This window comes from Acinonyx jubatus, chromosome C2, assembly GCF_027475565.1.
Source record: "Acinonyx jubatus isolate Ajub_Pintada_27869175 chromosome C2, VMU_Ajub_asm_v1.0, whole genome shotgun sequence".
NCBI lineage: Eukaryota > Metazoa > Chordata > Mammalia > Carnivora > Felidae > Acinonyx > Acinonyx jubatus.
Window position 1 is genome coordinate 65,010,403 of NC_069384.1, and position 24,532 is coordinate 65,034,934.

The 24,532-nt window shown below is 44.2% G+C and overlaps 1 protein-coding gene across 5 annotated transcripts in view; it reads right to left on the bottom strand.

Annotated features, from left to right (window-relative positions):
- Window positions 1-85: 85 nt before the first annotated feature.
- Window positions 86-24,532, bottom strand: part of GPR156 (G protein-coupled receptor 156) — a 115,353-nt gene continuing 90,906 nt past the window's right edge. For 3 of the 5 annotated variants that reach the window (XM_015064611.3, XM_053220921.1, XM_053220920.1), the window contains 5 exons: window positions 20,570-20,695; window positions 19,518-19,613; window positions 15,255-15,491; window positions 8,855-9,013; window positions 91-4,490 (listed from right to left, as the gene is read on the bottom strand). In XM_015064611.3, the coding sequence (XP_014920097.1) occupies window positions 3,156-4,490; window positions 8,855-9,013; window positions 15,255-15,491; window positions 19,518-19,613; window positions 20,570-20,695 (1,953 nt within the window). In that variant the 3' untranslated portion in view covers window positions 91-3,155. Of the gene's footprint in view, window positions 4,491-8,854; window positions 9,014-15,254; window positions 15,492-19,517; window positions 19,614-20,569; window positions 20,696-24,532 lie in introns of all 5 variants that reach the window. The other 2 variants (XM_027060932.2, XM_027060933.2) reach the window with 2 other exon arrangements.

Genomic DNA, 24,532 nt, shown 5'->3' on the forward strand with positions numbered 1-24,532 from the left:
GAGGACACAAAGATGCAGAAGACACACTCAGTGCTTTCAGGAACTTACAATCTGTGGAGGAGACACATTTAAACATAATAAAATAAATACAGACACAGAAGAGATTTTGTGGAACTTACATTGACTTTTCTCTTTACGATTTTAGAAATGATATGGTTCTTTAAAAACAAGCCTCCTACATTCTGATGCTTTTTTCTCTGCTATGAGCTCCAGGAAGGCCAAGTCGATCCTTTAAGGAAAGAGTTTGTCACAGGCCAAGAGACAGGAATAGACTTTGGAATCAGGATGGACACCTCCAACCCCAAGATTTCAATCAGCAGAACAACATATGCCTGGGTCAGAATCAGGTCTGGCTCCATGCCAGACCTTAAAACCAATAGATATATCTAATCCAGAGCATAGTAGCAGAAGCAACATTTCCTTCTCCAGGATTCCTTTGCACAAGTTACTGCCCTTTCCTCAAGAGCCTAACAGTCAAGAGCATCCAAAAGTCATGACACACTCATCCTTTTAAGAATTTTGTCACTGGATTATCTGGTTTGGGGTAAAAGATTTAGGAAAGGAGCTGGTGAAGAGTGGGGGTGGGTACACAGAGTAAACAATAGATTTGGAGACAGTATCTGGGGGCTGTCATGATATTTGGCACATAGTTTTTAAACCAAATGACAAAAAAGGAAAATTCAGGGTAGATTCTCCATCTCTTCAATCAAGTCTATCAAAGGTTACAAAATCATTCTAGGTAAAATGGATAATAGAAGTTTCTATATAGTGGAGTTCAAAATATGGACCCCAAAATATCCTTTAACTAGGGGATCAGTCCATTCCCTTTGGGGGTGTTCAAGACTCTACCTGAGTCTTGAAAGATGAATAATTCACAAGGTGCACAAAGTGGAGAAAGAAATTCTAGATAGAAGAGGGATGGAGGTGTGGAAGTGCCAAGTGATGGGACTGACGGTATAGTCGCAGAGAGAGTGAGAAGGCTAGAGGGATTGCCAGGTTTAGAGCATGCATAGTCCACATAAGTGAGTGATAGACTTCTAGAGGTGACATACTAGAATGAAAGAAGCTAAAGCCCAACCACAGGACCCGCCACCATGGGGGGGGGGGGGGGAAGAGTCAAGGGTCTCCAGAGTTTTCTCTCTCCACTGGGGCAGGTGTTTCTGGGATAGAAAGCTGCACAGGGAGACCACAGAAGAATCTGTTACAAATGTGAGTTTGGCAGAAGATCTACTTGGAACCTGGGCTGAGCCAGTGGCAACTCTGGTGGCTGCTTCGTGTCCACTCCCTTGGTGGTTCACAGAGGCTTCTCTGTTCCTCTCCTCTGCAGCACGGGACTATAATTTCTAGAGACTTGTTTGGGGAGACATTTCTTATTTATTAAGGGGTTGTTTGGACAGCATACAAACAGCACAGGTGGAAGCTACAAACCCACACACAGAATAAGTTATGACATTTGTATTTAAAAGTAAACGATAGAGGAATCTGTGCTACCAGGAGGGCTTCCCAGTCCAGTGTCCGGAGATTCCCGAGGTGTTGGCAGCCCTGAGCGTTCAGGATAAATCTTCTGGGAGAGATTTGGAACCAAGTGCCCCTGCTCCAAGCTTTTCTAATGAGGCCCAAACTCCTGCACACAAATGTGTATACACAAAGACGGACACACAGTGGGTGGGGGCAGGGGACGGCCTGTAAACAACAATCGCTTAAAGCAAAGTGGACCCACCAGTGCTTTCCCTGTGGCACTGGTGGTGGTTAAGTTCCTGGCACTCACTCTTCACCAACTCCCTGGCTCCCTTGGGAGATGCGGGTGGGCCCCTGGGGCAGTGAGAAGTGGAGGGCTGCTACCTGAGGCCAGGAACCCAGTTTTGTGATCTGGAACTGCAGGGTGAGCATCTCTCAGCTTCCCTACACTACCCTTGCTTTATTGTCTGGCCTGCCAAGCGCTGCCAGACTCTCTCAGGAGAATGAGTGAAGAGATGTGTCCTCAGGGAAATCTACCAACCTGGAGTCCCATGAACTGAGGGCAAGTCACGCACGAGCCACTCTCTAGCAGTGTGATGTCTGGGGAAGTGACCTCAGCTCTCTAAGCTGCAAATTCCCCATCTGTAAAATGGGAACGAGAGCACCTACTGCACAGGGATATAATAAGGAATTACTGAAATTTTATATTGCCGAGGACCATGCCAGACTCAAGTTAAATATTCAAAGCCTATTTTCTTTCCTGCCTCTCCCCCATTTCTTCCTTTGTATTTTCCCATCTTCTATTTCCAGGTTTATGTAGCCGTTGGTGGTCATGTAATTCCAATGGCCCCCAAAATACCTCTTGGCAAATAGGACCTCTCCTACCCCATCAGAAACCATCATTTTGTGATCCTACACCCCCAGTACAAAACTGTACCCCTGGTAGAGTCAAAGGGAAGGGCCACAGGGACCAGGAGACAGTCTGGGCCTCTGGTGTTATCCGAGGTCAGGAGTGAGATCTGGGTAGCCTATGGGCACATGGAGACCTGACAGTCTCAGGGATGATGGTGAGATGCCATAATGGTGGAAACACATGTACACCAAATAGTGGTGTAAAGGTGGCTCTGAGCCGAGGCTGGCCAGAAGCTGGAAATTAGGGTGGTGGTGTTCACAAGCTTCAGCAGAAGTAAAACCATCCCCTGCCAAGAGTGGGGCACCCAAGAACGTAAGAGACCTATCTTCTTAGCAGGCCTGTCCATCAGAAGGCCAGTTTGATTGGTCGCTGTCTACAACTCTGGTTCTGCACAAATTTTCCTTCCATGTTTCCATCTGTATAGTCCATATAGTGACCCACCTAGTATATATTAAGAGTTTTGTAGAATACAGGCTGACCAGGACAGAAAACCCTCTGTTCTCACTTAGCACCTTTTATCGAGAAGTTATCTTTTACGGTCACTGGAGTCTTTTATAGGAATGCTGTGAGGTAGTAACAAGATAGGCAACCCCCCTCATTTTATAGATCAAGAAGTGCTCAAGGTAACACAGTACTCAAGTGAGCATAGCTGAAACATGGTAAAAGCTTGATCAGTTCAGGGCACTGGTCTGTTCCCTAAAGGCCAGAACTGGCCTTCCTCCTACAGGCATTGGTATGGCTTGTCCTGGACCAACCTCTATATCCACACCCACTCTGCTGCTTTTCACACCAGTGTGGGTTTCAAGTCCTCTTTGAAGTTCACGATAGGCTTTGAGTGGGCCCACAGCTTTTCCCAGGAAGCCAGCCCCCCAGCAGGGTCAGGGTCACTGTCTGATGAGCCACTGTCACTGGAATCAGAGGAGCTCTGGAAGCAGATTTCACAGTAGGGCCGGTGGCAGTGGCAGAAGAACTCATCTGAACTGCTGGACTCAGTGTCAAGGTAGTTGCACGGAGAAGACATGGATGGACGGTCTGGGAATCCCAGGGACAGCAGCTGCCGCTGCTCAGGCACGTCTGGTGAAGCTCTGGATAGGTGTGGGGCGGCAGGACGCTGTGCTTGGTCAGAGCCAGAAGGCTGGTGAGCAAAGGCTGCCTGGCTCCCTCTGGTACCCTGGGGCTCTGTCTGGCTTTGTTTGCTGCCCTCCAGGGTGCCCAGCTTGCCTTGTGGATCTGGGAATAGTGAAGGCTTCCTGGAAGAGGGTTTTGGTGCCCTGGAACCAGCAGTTTGGGGATCCAGGCAGAGACTGTCCCTATTCTGCACATTTAGCCCACCACGTGCCCCAGATACAGTCCTATTTGCCTGATGCCCCACATATGAGGGTATAGAGCCTGGAAAGTGTGAGCGAGCCCGCAGTGCTGCCCGCCTTCTCCTCACCATGTACGGGCTGAAGCCCAGCTCCTTGGAGAGGGGAATCTTCTGGGGGTTCTTCCAGGGCTGCTGTGTATAAGATGGGGAAGAGGGGAGAGGAGCCTCAGGGCCCAGGCCCAGATCTTGCAGGACTTCCTGAAGCTTCTCCCTGATCACTGAATTGACCCTTGACAGCCGCTTTTGGGGCTCCTCTGAGTTCTCCAGCTGCCCTTGTCTCTGGGGAACAGGGCCTTCTCCACCTGGTATGACACTCTGGTGGGGGTTCATGGGTACTTGGTCTCTTCTTTCTGCACCTCGGCTTTGCTCAGGCTGTGGCTTCTGGCTGCAGCCCAAATTTAAATGACCAGAAAAGTCTTTGAAGTTAGGAATTTTTTCCTTCTGCCCTGAGGAGGAGCTGGTGTCTTTCACAGCCCCCTCCAGGCTTTGTACACTTGAAGAGGGCACTGAGGTGCTCTGGGAGTCCTGGGCAACTATACTGGTATCATTCTGAGAGTCAGAGAGGCATTCCAAAGGCCCTTGAGCTACCAGGCTGTGGGCAGAGGCTGCAGTCAGGCTGTTCTTGCTGTGGGAAGAGGTGGGAGGGACGGCCCACTCTGGGGGGTCGAAGGTACACTCAGCCGACATCAGCCTCACTAGCTTCTCTTTGGCGTTGTTTACTTGTTCCTGCAGGCTTTCAATCATAGCATTTTTCTGTAAAATAAAAGCAAAACCATCAATAAAGGATGCCTCTGAGGGTTTTTACACTGTTTTCCACGGCGGCAAAAGAGTGGTATCAGAACCTTGCTTTAAATCCCAGTTCCTCTGTGTATTGGCTTGTGATCTTAGGCTCTGAGGAGGTAGCTCCATGAGGTGAAATGAGTTGATGTGAGTGAAGTGCTTAGCACAATAACTGACAAATGGTGCTCAATAAATGTGGCATCGTCTGTGGGAAGAGGTCGGAGGAGGCATAGCATTAGCTTTTTGTTGGCTGCTGCAGCACCCTCTCCCCTTTCCTCAGAGCTCAGGGGGTCAGGTCAACCTGCAAAACACCAGTCTGAATAATGTTTGAGATGGCCCAACTCTAGGTTTGTCACACACACTTTCATATAACACAGACAAATTTCAGGCGTATCTCAAGGGGATGAATGAATGAGGAAATAAGTATTTTGCCTCTTGCTAAACAGACTAGAAAACTGGAAGAACAGAGAGAAGAGTGGAGAATCCTGAACCAAAGAGAGAAGACTAGAGTTGGAGGGGGGTGTGCTACAAGAATCTCAGGATGGTGTTATCACCTCCTTTGGCTGGACCTTGGGGGTGGGAGCCAAAGCTACCATGTGGCACCATCAGCTGTCTGTATCTGCTAAAGAAGTGCAGGCACCAGAATTATTAAAGAAGCTTTTTATTTTGTTATGTGTTGTTTAAAGAGAATAGTTGGGACCAGATCCCTGACAGCTTGATTTAGTAGATCTAGAATGGAGCCCAGAAGATGAATCAGACTGGGGCGGTTCCACTGCTGAGCTGCCTACCTGCTGCATGGCTGTTAGTTGGTCAACAGGCTATTCCCAGGAGAGCTGGCAGTTGAGAGCTGCAGAGGCGTGCCCGTTCTAGCAGCAAGATCAGGGGCCGTGAAGTGGGAGGGAGGGGTGGTGGAGGGTGTGCCCCGAGCATCCTCTGGTGGTACAGCAGGTGATCGTCTAGCTCAGACCTATGTCCACCTGATGAAATTTCTGATGTTCAAAGGTAGCAGAGCACAAAAGAGAGCTGATGGGGCAGATGATGGTCAAGGGTTTGGGGGGTAATAACACAAACACTGAATTCTAGGAAGTGTTTGTCCCAATACCAAAATACTGCCTCTTTATTGCTATCTTCTTTAAAAGCTGAGGGTGAGCATCTGGACGTCCATATACTACGCCCTACAAATAGAAGAATACTTACTTTCTTTAGGCTCCCTGAAACAAGTTGCCTATGGACTGAACTGGTGGTTTTTTTCCTCAAGTTGATATGGGAGAGTTGCCCAGAAGTGACCCTTTAAGGGAGAAGCAACTTAAGTAAACGAGTCCAGCAACAGCCCTCTGGCAGCAACTCCGAGCAGACCTCCTGTTCCCTACTTATAAGCAGGAGGGTGATTTGCCGAATATTGGTACTCCAGTTTCATCCTGGGTTAGTCTACTTCTTTTATCATCCGGAGAGAGTCCAGGATCAGTGAGTAACTGGTGAATAAGCAGAAAGGATTCGCAGCTGAGTGCCTGCCTTCCCATCCTCCCTGTGCTCACCTGCAGAGTGGTAAGGCAGGGGTGTAGCTGGGCAAGTAGATGACTCAAGGACTCACCAGGAGTGGAGTAGATGAGTAACAAAGCGACATTCATTCAGGCTCTTCATGATATGTGGGTGGTGCCAGAAATCTCTCTGAGGATCTCACAGGTGTGACTAAGCTGGCTGCACAGAAGGGACCCCAACCCTCTTCCTCCTCACCATCCCCTCCCCCTGAAGCCCACCAGGCACATTCTCATACTACCTTCAGGAGGTCTCTACTCCCCCATAGGTAGGGGGAAGCCACCAGCTGATGACAGCTACCCCAGCAAATAAACTCTGAATGCTGACTTTTTGTGCCTTATCCATAAATTTCTTTGAGTGTAGAAAAACAGGGTAAACATTGAGTTGGGAGGAATACTTTTCTCCCAGCAAACCAAACATCTGAAGCTGGCTGGTGACAGATTTAGAAACGTCAGCCTAAACAGTAAATTTCCCTTGTTCCAGAAAAGGAAGTGGGGCTCTGTCTTCTCCACGGCTGCATACTAATTAAAGGCATGGTGTGAGGCACTGCCACTGTGAGACCAAAATCTGACCTACCATGGCAGCTACATTTAAATGAACTTATTAATTACTGCCTTTGGCATATCTGGGGAAGCAAAACATCCACAGGTGTGTTCCATAGGGTGCAGGCCATAAGGAGAAATGGAGTCACACTCTTGTTTCTATGGTTCAAGGAAGTAAACTAGTAGGTGAGTTTCCTCTGCTGTAGTGTGTAGAAGGGAGGTCCTTCAGCCTCCGAGAAGGTTCTGTCTGCTGGTCTTTCCACAGCCTGGCAAGTCAGTGATGCATGCTGCTCAAACAGCCTCTGGGGGACCTCTAGCCATACAGTCAAGGGGGGGCAAGAGTGAGAAGATTGTAGGAAAGTAAGAGGAGGACACAAGGCGACAGATGGGGTTGCATAAGAGGGACCTGCAACCAAGGAGCATGGAGTAGGGGTCTGTGCACATATGGAGGCGGGAGGGATACTTGTGTTTATCGACCAGGCAGTGCTGGAACTGGAGATTCAGATACTGGAGGCTCTCTGGGCTTGTGAAGAGGCCTGGGGACAGGATGCTTGTTCTCAGGCCTGTTCTGGGAAAGATGTTCCAGGTGTAGGGCACTGAGGGGGGGAGGCCAGGATTTTTACTGCCTCTGCATCTGCTTTCTATTAGGGCCCTCCCTCCGCAGACTCAAGACATCTTTTTGGAAAGAGCAGATTCAGTTACTGCGTGGGAAACAGGGTAGTGTGGCAGAAATACAAAAAGCACGTCACAAATTACCATAAGGCTAAAGAGTCAGGCCACTTGGCTGTTCCAACATTAGCTGATTGTGAATAAAAACCATCCTGGATGTTCTCGCCAAGTTTCTAGCTTCTGTTTAGCTGGACAAAAAATGCTTCTTTGAAGACCTCGCAGAGTATCAAAGGCAATGCTACTCCCTTGCCAGGTAGGAAGAAATCTGGCTTTGAAATAAAGTCCTGAATACCTCATAAATAGTAAAAATATGGAGAGGTATTACTCTGATGGATTGAAAAGCTCCAAACCAAGAGTGTGGAGGGAGGAAACAGAGAAGCACAGGCAGCAGGTGCTGGCGGACATTAATCCCTTCCCTGGTTGTGTTCCTTGGGTCCCCATCACATCATCCTCTCATGCATGGACAGCTGAGACCCAGGTGTCAGTCCAGTTACAAACAAGTGTAGTTTCCCACACAGCACCTACTCAGGTATGTTCTGTACTGAAAATAATATGAAATATAATTTTGTTAGAGCAAAAAACTAATTCCTCTGGGTCCTGTGTCTCCTTTCCGGGGCAGTGCAGCCTCAAGCTTTTCCAGGTGCTTTCTTCAAGCACACATTACACTGCCCGATTCTGGGAGAGGTGCCAAGCCTGGCTCAAGAACAGAAGGAAAAAGGGCTTGGGTTTGCCCAGTCCTCCCTTGGTGCTACTATGATATTTAGAGGCCCCATTAAGTTCTCTGTCCCTGCAACTCTTGATCTCAGGGTTGTGAGTTCAAGCCTCACATTGGGTGTAGAGATTACTTAAAAATAAAATCTTGAGCAAATAAATAAACAAATAAGCCCTCTACCCCATTTTTAGACACTGATTGACTTTCTGGGTTGGTAAAATGATTGCAATCTCTAGTTCAAACCTGGAAAGGACAGTAATGGGCTTCATAAGATCTTGCAAATGAGGGCACTACTCTAAGAGAGAATGTGTCATACAGAAAAAGGTAGGATCCACTACGACTCATGGCCTTTACAACACTGTTCCCCTGCTTGGAATGTTTTTCCCTGCACCTGTACTTAACCTTCAGCTCTCCGCTAAGAGTGTCTTTTCTGAACATTTTAATTAGGTTCCCTTACCCTCACTACCCATTATTCTGTCTTACCACTCTTATTTCTTCCTTCATAATTCTTATCACAATTTATAATTATACATTTACTTGATCAACATTGACTTCCTCCAATAGACTGAGATCCATGAGGGTAGGGACTATATTTGTTTAGTTCATCGGCACTTTGCACAATGCCTGGCACACACTAGGCCGATGAATGAATGTAGTGGGTAAGCTGAGTGTCTGCAATGGGTGGGTCCCTGGGGAAATGCTGTTTTTTGTTTTCTGTTTTTTTTTTTTTTGCCTGGGGCTGAGGGAAGTGGACGTGGCTAGGAAGTGGGGGAACGGAGGGCTAAGAAAGAATGTTAGCAATGAGACCTCTGGGGCCCACCACTGCATGACTGGAGTTCTTCCTGACAGAGAATCCACCAGGCAGAGGTCTAGCTTACTTCTGTGAGGAGTCTGTCCATGGAGTTCTTCTCTCCTCTAGTGTGGCAATTCTGCTCCTCACCATACTGCATATGGAAGCTTTTGCTGGGAGTGCTGAAATATTTGGCCATGCGTCTGATTGTTTGGTTTTCCTCTTCAAATGCCTTCCACTGTTTCAGCTGTTAAATAAAAGAACACATGTTATTTATTTAGTTACACTCCCAGAAACACATTCTCTCACTCTTTTTAAAAAATATCAAGGAATTACAGTGTCACAGATATGTACATATGTGTAAACTATTCTCTCCTCAAAATGTACTTTACTCTGGCAAGTTCATAAATGGTAATGACAGAAAGTATAGAGAATGTTGAGGTCATTATTGGTTTAAAAAATGCCAAAGAAAGAAGCTGACAAGTAGATAAAATTGAATAATCTCAGCTTGCCCCATCTACCTGCCTGTTACTGGATTGGTCAAGGCAAACCAGAGTTGAAATATACTTCTGGAGCCATATTCTCAAGCCAGAATTTAGGAGCTCTAATAGGGTTAAGCAGTCTAAACATTATATGTTTCAAATGAAACTGCTTTTGGTGCTAAGTACTGTTCTTAATTATTCTCATTTTTGGAGTAATAATGGTGTACTTACTGCTCCTGCCGGAAGACTTCTAACCCAAGTCAATAATCAAGTCTCATCCAGATAGAAAACCACAAATGTCAATAAAAATCCATAGAAATGATAGAACATTAGGTCTGAGATCTGACTGTCCTTTTTACTTGACACATGAGGAAAGACTCAGAAGGAGTATGACCTCTCAAGGCCCTCCAGCTAGTTAGCAGCCCAGCCACAGCTGTAAGCAGGGCACCGTGCCACACCGCATGTCCTCAAGCACAGCTGATGAAGACAGAGACTGTTAACGTGGGGGTTCTAGGGAAAGTTTTTCAGAAGAAACTGGTTTTGAGAAACGATCTGGAAGCCTGGGCTGGTCTAATTTAATAGGGATGGAAGGGAGTAGAGAACATTCACAAACAGGGCACTGTCTAGGGCCTTTGGGATACTGTTGCCATGTGGCAAATGCTGGTAACAGGAAGGCCAGGGGAGACCACAGTGCTCAACGCTTCTCTTTCTCCCTTAAGGAATTCTCCTAATGGAGAGTCCTGGTGATGTACACTGGGCACTTTGGTACCCTGGCTCTAGAAATGATGCTGAGGGGTCTGTGGGTAGCCTCGCAGGGATCCTGGAATTTATTTGCTACCTCACCAGACATTTATTAAGCTCTGCCTATGGAGTGTAACCCAAATGTGGTAAAGCTGAAAGGATTTAAAATTCCGCCATCAACTACAATACATTCTCACCCAAGTCTTGGATTCTCTGTTGATTCAGCATGAGTCCTTCATGGTATCAGGGGTCTGTGTGATATGTGCTGGGTCAGGCTAGGACCCTCCCCTTATATGCCCTTCTCAAAGTCCCCTTCCCCAGGGTTCTGTCAGTTAACCTTGATACTCAGGAGTCATTGGAGCCTGGCACCACAGGGTGACTCTATGGTCTTGAGTGGATAGAGCCGACCTCCAGTGTTATTCTCCCAGCACTCACCCTAGCAGTGCTGCAAGTATCTCTGTTCCTTCTCGGGCCCCCCTTGTTTTCTTAGCAGTATAGCTAAGTATAGCTTTTCCTTTCTGTCCCGTACCACCTCCTCTCTGCAGGGCTGCTGGAAGAATTGCTCAACATTGGTGTAAGGGCACCTCCAGGGCTTCTGGTCTGTCTCACACTAAGCTGGCTGGGTGGGGCCAGGGTGCCCCTTGACTAAATCCTCCTCTCTTCTGTGGAGATCCTGGTCGTTAGGACTTGACCCTTCTGGCTTTCTGGAATATGGCTACAAATGGCCCTCAGGTCACAATTTCAGGACCTCTCCATGGCACTTCCTCTAGTAGGATAAGCATTTTCTTGTTTTCTCAGCCTCTGGGCTATGTGGGTATGGTAGGCTGAATAATGCTTCCCCAAAGATGTTCCCCTCCTAATCTATGGAACGTGTGAATATGTTACTGTACACAGCAAAAGGGATTTGGTAAATGTGATTGAGTTAAGGTTTTTGAAAAGGGAAGATTATTCTGGATTATCTGGACAAGGCCAATGTAATCACCAGAGACCCTCTAAGAGGAAGGTAGGAGAGTCTGAATAAGAGATGTGACCATAGAAGCAGAGGTCAGAAAGAGAGAGATTTGAAGACACCACACTGCTGGCTCTAAAGATGGAAGAAGAAGCCACGAGTCAAAGAATGAAGGCAGCCTCTAGAAGCTGGAAAAGGCATGGAAACAGATTCTCCCCTAGACCTTCCAGAAGGAACACACGCCTATTGACATCTTGATTTTAGTCAAATATGACCCGTTTCAGATTTCTAACCTCCAGGGTTATTAAGATAATAACTTTATATTGCTTTAAGCTACTAGATTTGTAGTAATTTGTTACAACAGCAATAGGAAACTAAAACATTAGGAATTGGGATTAACTCTCAATTTCTAATAGGCAAACCAGGGCCTTCAGAAGCTCACCCCATGTGCCTCTCTCACCTCCTCTACTCTCCCCTTGTTTCAGTTTGTGCTTCAAAAAGTGCAAGGTACAGGGGCACCTGGGTGGCTCAGTCGGCTGAGTGTCTGACTTCAGCTCAGGACATGATCTCATGGCTCATGAGTTTGAGCCCTGCATCGGGCACCCTACCGTCAGCACAGAGCCTGCTTTGGATCCTCTGTCCCCCTCTCTCTCTGCCCCTCTCCTACTCGTGCTCTCTTTCTCAAAAATGAATAAACACTTTTTTTTTAAGTGCAAAGTGCAGAAGTGTTATGGTGCTCCAAACATACCCTTTTCTCTCTCATGTACATCTGCCCCTGGGCATGATGTCCCCCCTCTAAAATGCCACCCGCTGTCCTTCCCCAGTCTGCTCAGTGAACTGTTACTCCTCCTTTAAGACTGGGCCCAAACACCCCCAAATTCTGAGAAGGTATCACTGAGTTCCCAGACTGAGGCACCCCTTACTCAGCATTATGTAACATGCCTTCCTCAAACACCTAACACATGTATTATAAATCCTTTCACATCTGCTCCTACTAGACTCAGAGGTCGGGCCCCATGTGTTTAGCTACATGTTTCCTGCAGCTAATAAGTGGATGGACAGATACATGAGTAAATGAAGGAAGTTTTCTTTTACAAAGTTCATCCATTTAGTAGGGGCGCTGGGATGTATACAGATAATGATAAGGCAGTGTAGAAATTCCTAAATACCTTCATTCAGGAGCAGATGAAACACTTCAGGGATTCAGATGAAAAAACAATGTCCTATCTCAGGACTCACCTGCCTCTCAGAGCCAGAGGGATGGAGGGGGGAGATGTGTGTAAGGATGGGTCACGTTCAGGTCACAAAAGTACAGGCTAGCTCATTGCTGGTGATGACTTCAGTGTTTGGCATAAACACTTAGGCATTTCCTGAGGGCCTGTGTAGAGTGCTCTTTGATCCACTTGCCTCTTCAGTAACGTCAGCCATTTCACTCAGCTCTCTAGCGCCACCTAGCCGCCCGTGAGGTATCTGTGCGTTTCCTTCCATAAGCCCCTCCCATCAGTCCAGTCTGAAGGTTTAGCTGCAAGCAGCAGTTTACCTCCTTGCTGCCTCCCCTCCGCATATAGCTCTCCTCACAAACCTTTTCCAGATTTGTTAAGCTGTCCTATTTTCCCGGGAATACACGGTGCTGGTCTCACAGGGAGAATCTTTCTTCTACCAAAGGCCAGAGGGGAAAATCAATTCAGAGGCACACAAAAAGCTGACAAGCCTCAGTTACTTTTATATTTTCAAAAAGAATCTACCTCCTAAACCTAAAATACAGTAAACTATAAAATACATTTTTTTAGTCATGGTCAGCTCAAGAGGAGATAAAGCATGACACAGAAAATAGAAGAGGAAAGACAGAGTAAGAGAATGGAAACTCAAGACAGCTAGGAAGAAAAGGGGGAGTGAGACAGAGAGACAGAAAGAGAAAGGCAGACGCTCCCTGTCCACCCAGTTCCTGTACCCCCCAATAACTCAATTTCCACTCCCACTTCAACAAACCAAGTGCTTGTTGCTTAGATCAAACCTGGAAGTTAGATTCCAAACCGAACCTTGTCCTGCATGTTTATGTCTGTGATGGGAGTATACCTAAAGATTACCACTGAGGCTTCAAACACCAAAGAGAGTGGAAGTCTTACATCTGAGACTTAGGCTTCAAAAGGGACAGAGGTGAGTGTGGAGAGGGAAGATACAAGTAGGGCCATATCATGGAGGTTGCAGATTCACTGAATTTTCAGATAGAGGTCTTGTTTAGATCAGAAAGGCTGTCCTCTAATAGTTCTTGGTGATTACTTCTGTCCCTAATTAATCTTGTTGTCTTTCAGAGATTCTTATTAGCTCTAAATTGTATCCCAGGTCTGTTCTCCGTATTTTCTTAACTGGCCTCTCATTTTTTAACATCTCCTTGTTTTCTGCTTCCTTAAATTAATTCACTAATTCAATATTTTGCCATATCCAACTGTCTATTCAATGCTTTTATTGGGATGTTAAGTTTAACAGAATATTTTTCATCCTTATTCAGTATTTCATGATCTAAGATTATGTCCTTTTCACGATGGTTCACTTTAGTTGAAAAGAGGCAGTATCCTTTGAATCCTGTTGCTGAGACAGATCAGAGGTCTTCTAAAAACTATTTTACTTCAGAAGATGACAGCTTCTCCAAGTCTTCAGAAGTTTGTAGTCCCGTTCTTGTGAACTGCAGAATCTCTTCATAGGTCCTTTCCTCCTAAATTTATAGTCTTACATGAGAAGAGCTATAGTTTCCTAGTACAGTATATATATTCTCTTTGCTTTTCACTCATGGTCACAAGACGGCTGCCATAGCTCCAGACATCACAAACATTCAAGGTAGGAAGAAAGTAGAATAGGTGATGCCAGCCATGCCTCTGGCTTTTTTAGGAAAGCAAAAGCATTCTCAAAAGCCTTCCAGAAAACCTTTACTGTTCAAAATGGTATTACATGTGTACCACTAGTTATAAGGGAGGTTGGCAAAGCAAGTGTTGAGCTCTTTCAGCCTATACAGTGGAGGTGAGCAAAGAAGAAAGGGGTTAGCAATGGATGGATGGGTTACCAATCGACAACACTGGCCACAGAGCCTAAGGGGTGGGCTACACAAAAGATGCCTGCCCACTCTCCTTTCCCCATCTCCCAGAAGGGAACAGCCCTTGTTTTTCATAGCCCTTTTCTGCCAAATCCCAGACAAATAAGCTGTAGCTCTCATGGTTTCCTTCAATCTAGTTCTTATAACATAGAGATTCAGCAAAAATCCCCCTGGTTTCTAGTACAGATGCAGTACCCATCCTTGGTTTTTAGTGCTGCTGCTACAGATTTTCCGTATTTGTTTATTCTGCAGAATATTTTAATGAGAATTTACGAAAGGGAAGAAGACTATGCCTGTGTCGGACCATCGTGCCCCAAAGTGCAGTCGTAACTCTACCTCAGCCAACACTTTAATTATCAGTTAGCTCCCTCATGAAGTCATTCATAGTCAACTTCAAGCTGCAAAGGGAATCAAGATAGGGTCTAAAGGGAGTAGAGGGATGAGATAGGCCTCGGGGGAAGAAAAGGAGATATAGAGTGAAACAGGACAGGTGCCTAATGCCAAGTTCATTAACTCAGATATATGTGGCTCAGTGGTACCCTAGGGCATAACATGAATAATTTAACATCGCTTTCAGAGTCTATGAATTCCTTCTCCTTTCCCTCTGACTCCTTTTCTTTCTCTTTGCTGTCTGGATATTTCTGCTTCTATCTTCCTCCCTCATTTGATATTTTTTCTTAGCCCCCATACTATGAAACACATTTTTATTCAGTTTTTATCTCTCCTTATTGTAAAAAGAAATGATCCATATTTTCTTCTAATAAAAAGAAAGAAAAGGCACTTTAAATTGCATAAATTCCCAAATGAGTTTTTCCTCTGTGATTCTGCAATCTCAGATAGGAAAGAAAGGTTCCTCATTCCAGGCTAGTGAAAGAAATGACGTTACCAAGGTGAAGAGGGGACTGGAGATGAGTGTGAGGTTGACTGGAGGCTAAGTGGAAAGGCAGGTCCGTGAGGCAGCCTGTCAGGGGTGGACACATGCTGCCGTGGCTGCCAGCCCCTAGGGCCTGCCCTCCTTGCTGACTGGGAGCAGAGCTGTCCCCTTTAGGGGAGCAAGGAAGGAAAGACAGAGAGAGCCAGCTCTCACTGGGAATCTGCCCTCCTCTGACTCTCCAAGAAATGGTACCCAAAAGTGTCAGTAGAAAACAAAGTGAGCAGTTTATCATGCCCAGTGAAGCCTCTGGAATGACAACAAGGACTGGCCTGCCACATTCTCCTTAGAGCATACCTGGGGAATGAAGATGAAGCAGTTGATTGTGGTTGTGCAAACAAAGATACCTCCAGATGTGAGTCCAAAGACCAGGTTGGGCCAGGAGTGCAAGTATCTGGTGACCACAAACAGAAGCCCAGCGGCCACTACTACGAGGTTGACCCCAACCATGATGGTTAAAGACTGATTCACAGGAGGAGAGCTGACGTGGTCAGTCAGGCCAGCCAGGTAGGCACCATATAGCAGCAGCAGGCCCTGGAGATGGAGAAGAGAACCAGGGGCTGAGAGGAGTAGAATAACAGGCTTGGTGTCAAAGAGCAGTAGGGTTGGGCCCAACTTCCTCACCTTTAAAATAGGGATAATGCTCTGGTTTCTCTTCAGATCGCATAAATCTTTCACCTTTTACTAAAATAGGGATAATAAAACCTACTTCAAAGGGTTGCTATGAAGACATACTAGGTAGGATAGCACATGGGAAGACCTTTAAGGCAGCCCTTACACAACTAGCAGGTGCTAAATGTTATTTTCCTCCTCTTCACTGAGAATTGGTTTAGTGGAGGTCAGCAAGTCAGCTATCAGACAGGACTCTGCTGGGACAAGGCACACGACAGGAAGCCCACAGGACAGGCTGCTGGGCACTAAGAGGGCACTGGGCACATGGTGCTGTTGGTGGTGATGATTACATCAATTGTGTGGTTCTGTGCTACATGGAACTGAGGGGCATGTATCAGCTGAAATAGCCCTGTGGTCTGCTTGTCAAGCCATGTGCCGCGGCAGGGGCAGTGCCCTGAGGACTGTTGTTGTTGTTTTTTTTTTTTTCCTAATTTTCCCAAAGGCACCATCTGCTTGCCAAGCCCTGCACCTGCAAGATTGCATCTGTCTAGAAGGGATGCCTTTTTCTAATTTACACAAAGGATCTCTATAGGCTAGCAGCGGCTCTGTGCCAGTGGGTGTTTGTGGGAGATGGAAGAAGAGAACAAAGGCAGGCTGGGACCTAAGCAAGACTGTGGAGCAGGCACAGGCACTAAAGGTTTCATCTATACCCTTCATCCTCTGTGTGACATTCCCTGCCCCCTCCCCCCTCCAGGAACCCAGTGCCCTATTCTTTCCTCTTTCCCATGAATATAAAACTGCTCTCAGATCTCTCATTTGTACTACACAGAAAATTACTCACAGCACGTTAAAGGGTTGTTTCTCCTAGAATGAGCTGTATTTTAAACAGAAATCAAAGCTTTAATCAGCAATACATAATGTATAGATTCAACATATGTTCTCCTGACTATGTGCAAAATATCATGTTAGGTGCAGGGTAGCCAACGGTGTTACAAAGAGGAATAAATCATGGTCTTGGCTTTCAAGAAGCGCAGTCTGATAGAAAGATTTAAATGTCCGTGTTTTGTCACACAGAATGTGAAGATGCCATGGGGAATGAGATGGGGGTGGGAAGTATCGATATTCAGAGGGAGAACTAATAATGAAAGCAAGGTCAGGTATCAGCAAGGTACCTGCCAGTGACTGCAATCGCATGACCTGACCAACTCCATCTTCAAGGACAGCCCTAAGGATAATTTTTTGGAGGACTGGCTATGCCCACAGTGAAGGATTCAAAATGGCAGGGATGCTTTCTGGGTGCCCCTAATGCCCTGTGTTTCAAAAGGGGCCTGAGGGCCAAAGATGGTCACCCTGAGATCTTCAATGACCAGAGGACACATAAGTCAGGCCAGTGGGACCTGGGTTTTGTGTAACGGATACCATCAGGTGGCATCTAGCAGATTGGATCATTAGTAATTTAATCAAAATTAAATGAAATTAATTCTATGATTTTGAAATGTTCAAATCTCATCTATTAACATGTTTTCATTCCATTAAAACTCTTGCCATAAGGGAATGAGGTATGAATAAAGCCTCTCTACATCCATGACTTGTGTTTGAGTGAATCATACCCAAAACTTGGATGTCATTGGCATTCACTGCTGAGAAGTGGGGTGGGGGTAGTTGCCAGGCTCAGGTAGGGGGTCCTGAAACTTGATGTGAAGATTTAAGTCATCCTCAGGAACTGCTCATTGGCCAGGGAGCCCATGGAGGGCTGGCTCAGTCAGTTTCCTGATGCTCAGCACTATTTCCCCCTTTTCTTTCTTTGTCCTTCAGAAAGATATTACAGTGAAATAAAATGGAAATGGGATTATATAAAAGGCAATGGAGAAAATAAATCAAGTTGAGTCACAAAGTGAGCTGCTGTGGGGGAAGTGCTGAGTTTCTGTTGTGGGGAGGACATGTTCTTCTATGGGGCTCAAGGAATCGAGAGAGGCACTGTGTTTTCAGAACTGTCCAGGGGGCAGTGAAAGATTAATAATAATAGTATCTATCATTTATTGAGCTGTTCCCATGGGCCAGGAGTGGTTGAAAACTCTTTTTTAAAAATGTTTTTTATTTATTTTTGAGAGAGAGAGTCTGTGTGTGTGTGTGCACGTGTGCGCAAGCAGGGGAGGGGCAGAGAGAGAGGGGGACAGAAGACCCGAAACAGGCTCTGTGCTGATAGCAGAGAGCCAGATGAGGGGTTTGAACCCACAAACCTGTGAGATCATGACCTGAGCTGAAGTCAGACCCTCAAACCACTGTTCAGCCCCGGCTGAACATTCTCATCATGCACTAACTCTTTTGAAACTCTGAACAGTTCTGAGAGGATATTATCATCATCCCCACTTTATGTATGAGGGGACCCAGGCTTGGAAAGGTTAAATGAGGTTCAGGGTCAGCTAGGAAGGGATTGAGTCAGAATTCAAACCCTGTTCAGTCGTATTCTGAAGTTCATTTTCTTAACTATTAGCAAGAAACTAGAGATCAAGAACTGTTTACGTCTCAGTGTTCTCTTTTATTTATTTTTTAATGTTTATTTATTTTTGAGAGAGTGAGACAGAGCATGAGTGGGGGAGGTCCAGCGAGAGGGAGACACAGAATCAGAAGCAGGATCCAGGCTCTGAGCTGTCAGCACAGAGCCCCATGTGGGGCTCAAACCACAAACGGTGAAAACATGACCTGAGCCTAAGTTGGAAGCCCAACCAACTGAGCCACCAAGGCACCCTCCAGTGTTCTCTTTTAAAAATATTTCTACCAGGGGCACCTGGGTGGCTCAGTCTGAGAGATGACTCTTGATTTCAGCTCAGGTCATGATCCCACAGTTGGTGGGATGGAGCCCCTCATAGAACTCCAAGATGGTAGTGTGGGTGGAACCTGTTTGGGATTCTCTCTCTCCTCTCTACCCTTCCCGCCCCCCCCACTCTCTCTCTCAAAAACAAAACAAAACCAAAAATAAAAAAACTCATTTCTATCAATGTAATATGTGCATATAATCAAAAAGCAACATTTCCCTATCCAACTCTGCCCATTCCCGGACCCATTTCTCAGAAGCAACCACTTGAATGCTTTCCTAGTGGTAAAATGAGTAAAGTTTACCTTTAAAGACCACATATTTCTTTAAAAGTTTCTTCTCCTCTGCCAGCAATCAGTCAACCAGGCCTCTCTGTCCTGAGAATCAACAGGCAGTCTCTTGCCACTCAGGGCTTGCCCTGTTCTTTGAAATAGGCCTGCCCACACCCCTCATAGCCAGATTCTCTGTTTCTCCAGGCTGAAAACCAGTTACTAGGATAGTTGGTTCTAAGAACCTCTTTTAGTGTCCTGTGTAGGTATTCTGTACCTGTGGAAGTAACGTCCTACTTTTGCCATCTAACAGAGACAAATGAGGCTAATGTGGGAAATCGAGGGCAGTCTGGGGACACTTTGAGGCAGCTGGAACCACTTAAAGGACACCGCGGATGTTGCCATCTGTCTTAGGGGCCAGCTCTGCTTCCAGTCAGAGTGAGAAAGGTCAGTGGAAGGCAGCAGGATGCCTTGACTCAAATCTTGAAAAAAACCCAAGAGGGCACTCAAGAGAAAAAATAAAGCTGGATAAAATGTCTCCTCATAATTTCCCTTGCAGAGAGTTGGGGAGAAAACTGGTATTGCTAAATCAATTAAAAAATCAGACCAAGAAATGGGAGAAACAGTGGTTGTATTCCATATGATCTGGGGAAAACTGAATGAGAGAGACTAAACAGAGTTGGAAAAGTGACCCCAAGACAAATAAAAAGTAGAGAAATGATAAGGGTCATGATTTTATATCAACAGAGGTCTCCTTGGAGTTCAAGATTCTTTGCAGAAATCACCTTGTTAATTCCTGTGATTCCCTTTTCACATCTATTTTGTTTGTGACAGGGTGTATCCCAAGGACATGTGGTTACCAACCTTGCATACCAAAACAAGAGCAATCCAGACATCAGAGTACCGGGAAGCACAGAAGTGTGTGCTGGTCAGAGAGCAGGACACATCTCTCCCTGTCACCTAGGAAGGACACAGAGTCAGGACTGAGGGAACCCACAATTACCAGGAACACACAGGAGATCTTTGTGAACATCCTGGAGTGTGACTTCTATGATTTCCCCCTTAATATGTAAAAACTCTAACATATAGGTGACTCCATTAGAATCCAAATGCAAGTTGACTATGGGTTAAAGGAGAAGACGATAAAGTCTGGCTGACATGTGGATACTTGGTAGTGGTGGGGTTTACTCCCCAGTTAATGCTTTGCTACCACAGTGACTCAAACTAGTGTATCAGCAAAATTACAAAGGATTTCACATCATGTTTCTGCTATTTGTTAACAGTTGAAACTGTAAATATTAAATCTACAATGTCAAGAGTCCACTGTATTCTTCACCCCTTGTGAGGCTGGAGACATATAATACTTCCTGTTGACTGAACACTCTGTACTAGGCACAGTTGAGCCCTTTACCTGCATTGTTTCACTTAATCTTCACCACAGCCCTATGAAATAGGAAGTAATATCATCACCATTTTGCCTGTGAGGAAATAGAGCCTTAGCGAGGTTAAATGACTTTCCCAAGGTCACATGGCTGGTAGGTGGGATTTGAATGAGGGCTCACTGACTCCACAGACCATCTCAAAATACTACCTTTACTTCTCAACAATTAGGGGAAGGTAACTTCCTGTAGCTGAAAGTCTCACTACTGATAATGTGGACGTGAAAGCAGAGATAACTGCCAGGCAGTTCCAGTGTGCCAACATCTCAGTAGATGCCATCGGAAGACACGTGGAGCAGGAGCAGTGGGAGGCAGCACACACTACAGACGAGGGGCAGGGCATTCACAGCAGCCACGGATCCTAATTCTCCCTCCTTTTGGGTCATTTAACTGCTTGTTAATGTTAACTGCTTGGGAGGATGACCCCAGTGTACCCACAGCTCAGGAACTAGATTCTCCAGCGATTGGGCCCCTCACCGTCATACTGACACCGAGAATCTGGAGGCACTGGATGGGATCAGTCAGCACCCACGTCACAAGCAGGATCACGTCTGCTATCACCAGGGCTGCCACCAACCCCAGTAGCTGCAGGTCTTTGATTATCTGCAAAAGAGTCAAGGTCATAATTTTCCTTTGCTTGCTGGCTATACGACACAGGGACTGGAGTACCCTATGTGCTCTCAGCTAAAGGCTCCAGGGTCAGCTCTCCCAGGGGGCTTCCTATCCAGCCATTAAAGATGAAACACACACTAAAGATGCGCTATGGTATTATGTCCATATCACCACCTTCACCATTAAACATCTTCATTTGTTTATTTTTTCCATATCCTGCCTTTCCCACAATGGATTAAGGGGTCTTATAAAATGAACATACTATTATTTCTATATATGTTGATATGAGCATATAGAGAGATATGGAAGTTTTCACATAAAACTGTAAACAACCACTAACCTGGAGGATACGATTAAAAGATAAGGGTGGTGGAAGAGAGATTACTATCATTTTCTTTATATGTATATGAATCATTTGACTTACTACAAAGAGGATGTGTTACTTTTGTAACTAGAGAAATAAAATTAATAAAGTATATATACTGTAACAAGATGAAAAATTGAAAAAATATCAGGGAAAAGAGAAAATATGGAGACTTAGGATGAAAGGCCAGGTGAGGAGGGTACACAGCCTTCATGAATTGGGGCAGAAATTCTGAGTTTTTGACAGCCAATGAAAAGAAGGAAGTACAACCAGTTACATGATTCATGGTGTTTGTAAGATAAAAACCAGTTGCTTCATCAAACTGCTCAAAACCAGTGATAATAAAAAAATCTTCAAATCAACCAGCAAAAAAGACACAGTATGTGTAGAGGAACAAAGATAAGGATGGCATCAGATTTCCTATCAGATACAAGGCCAAGTGAGAAGACAGTGGAGTGAAACTTCAAAATACTGAAAGAAGAAAAGAAAGCCTCAACCTATAATTCTATATCCAGCAAAAGCAGCCTTCTGAAACAAAGGGGGAAATAAAGACTTTTTCAGACAAACAGAAGTTGAAAGATTTCAGCATTAGCACACCTGCACGAGAATGTTAATATTCTTACAGCAAAAGGAAGATGATACCAGATGAAAATATGGATCTATATAAGGAAATATGACCTTCATGGAAAAGTATGTGTTAATTTTAATTATTTAAATATCTTTAAAATATAACTGTTCAAACCAAAATTAGTAACAATTGTGTGGGGCTTATAACATATGTAGAAGTAAAAACAACACAAAGATCAGGAGAGGGAGAAATGGAAGCATGCTATTGAGAGACACTTATACTATATGTGAATGCCAATTATAGCATTTTGCACAAACTCTTCCAAAACTGAAGAGGAGGGTAAACTTCCTAATTCATACTATAAGGCTGGTATTACCCTACACCAAAGCCAGAAAAATATTTTATAAGAAAAATAGAGCTACAGAACAACACCCGTTAAGAACGTGAGTATAGGGGCGCCTAGGTGGCTCAGTCGGTTAAGTGTTGGACTCTTGGTTTCAACTCCAGTCATGGTTTCACAGTTTGAGAGTTCAAGCCCTGTATTGGGCTGGAGCCTGCTTGGAATTCTCTCTCTCTTTCTCTCTGGCCCTCCCCTACTCTCTCTCTCTCTCAAAATAAATAAACTTTCAAAAAATTTTAAAAAGAAAAAAAAGAACATGAGTACACACATTATAAACAAAATTTTATGAAGAGGAGGACAACAATATAAGAAGAGGATTATGTATCATGACCAAGTGGAGTTTGTCTCAGGAATACAGGATTGGTTTGAGATCCTAAAATCATTTCATGTAATTCACCATATTAACTAAAACAATTTGAAAATTATATGATCAATAGACACAGAAAAAGCATTTGACAGAACCCAACATCAATTCTTTATTAAAACCCTTTATTAAAACCCAGAAAAATGTGAATAGAGGGAACTTCCCCAACTAGATAAAGGAAATCTACAATACATCTATAGCTAACATACTTAGTTTTGAAATACTGAATGCTTTCCCCATAAGGTCAAGAAAAATTCAAGGTTGTCTGTGCTCTGCATTTCTTTCTTTTTTTTTTTTTTAATGTTTATTTATTTTGAGAGAGAGGGAGAGGAAGAGCATGAGTGGGGAAGGGGCAGAGAGAGAGGGAGACAGAGAATCCCAAGCAGGCTCCAGGCTGTCAGTGCAGAGCCCGAGGTGGGCCAAAATCAAGAGTCAGACACTTAATCAACTGAGCCACCCAGGCACCCTAGCACTCAGCACTTCTATTGAACATTGTACTGGTATTTCTAGACAGTGCCATCATACAGAAGATTGGAAAGAAACTGTCTTTATTCATAGATGATATGATCATCTATGTTGAAAATCTGAAAGATCTACAAAAAAGCTAATGGGAGCAATACATAGCTTAGGAAGGTTGGAGCAAAGAAGATCAGCATATGAAAATCAGTTGTATTTCTATATATTAGCAACAAAAATCAGGAAGTGAAATAAAAAACAATAACACATATAATAGCATAAAAAATACTTAGGAGTAAATCCTATAGAAGGTGTGAAAGACCTTCACTGAAAACTATAAAAAATTATTGATAAAAATTAGAAAAGACCTTAATAAATGAAGAAATATACAGAAATTGGCAGAAACTGGCAAACCAAGTGAAAAATTCATATGGAAATTCAAAGGACCTAGATTTGAATAAACATATTAATATGCAAAAAAATTAACTTTGATTCATATTCACACCATATTCCAAAATTAACTCAAAATGGATCATATGCCTAAATGTAAAAACTAAAACTCTAAAACTTCTAGAAGTAAACACAGGAGAAACTTTTTGAGGCCTTAGGTTAGGCAAACATTTCTTAGATCTGATACCAAAATGTGATCCATAAAAGAACAAATTGGTAAATTGGATATCATCAAAATTAGAAATGTCTTTTCTTTGAAAGATACTCTTAAGTGAATGAAAAAAAGGACACAAAAAATTGGAAGAAAATCTTTGCAAAGCATATGTTTTTGCTGACAGAATTGTATCCAGAATATAAAAAGAACTCTCAAAACTCAATAATAAAAGGATGCCTGGGTAGCTCAGTTGGTTTATACCTGACTTCAGCTTAGGTATAGATCTCTTGGTTCAGTATGTGGGTTTGAGCCCTCGGCATTGGGCTCTCTACTGTCAGCACAGAGCCTGCTTCGCATCCTCTGTCCCCCTCTCTCCCTGCCCCTCCCCAGTTTGCACGTGCCCACGTTCTCTCTCTTAAAAATAAACATTAAAAAAAACCCTCAATAATAAGAAAACAAACAACTAAAGTTTTTAAAAAATGGGTAAAAGATTTGAACAGATATTTCACCAAAGAAGACATATGGATAGCAAATAACCATGTGAAAAGATGCTCAACATTGCATTAAGGAAATGCAAATTAAAAATACAATGAGATACTACTATTCACATGTATTAGAATGACTACAAAGAACAACCAAGTCACATGTTGGCAAGGATGTAGAAATGAAGGACTCTCATACACTGCTGGTGGGAATGTAATAGGTACAACCATTTGGGGAAATAGTCAATTTTTTGAAAAGTTAAAAATACACTTACCATATGACCCACCCATTCTACTCTTAGGTTTTTAAGCAAGAAAAATGAAAACATATGCCTACACAAAGACTTATACAACAATGTTCATAGCAGATTTACTTTTAATAGCCCCAAACTGGAAAAAACCCCAAACATCTATCAACAGATGAATGGATAAACAAACTGTATGTCTACACATTGGACTATTACTCAGCCAATAACACAAATAGAACCACTGGTGCATGCAATAATATGTATGAATCTTAAAACAATTATGCCAAGTAAAAGTAAAATAATTATAACAGGTAAAAAAAAAAGAGTACATACTGTATTATT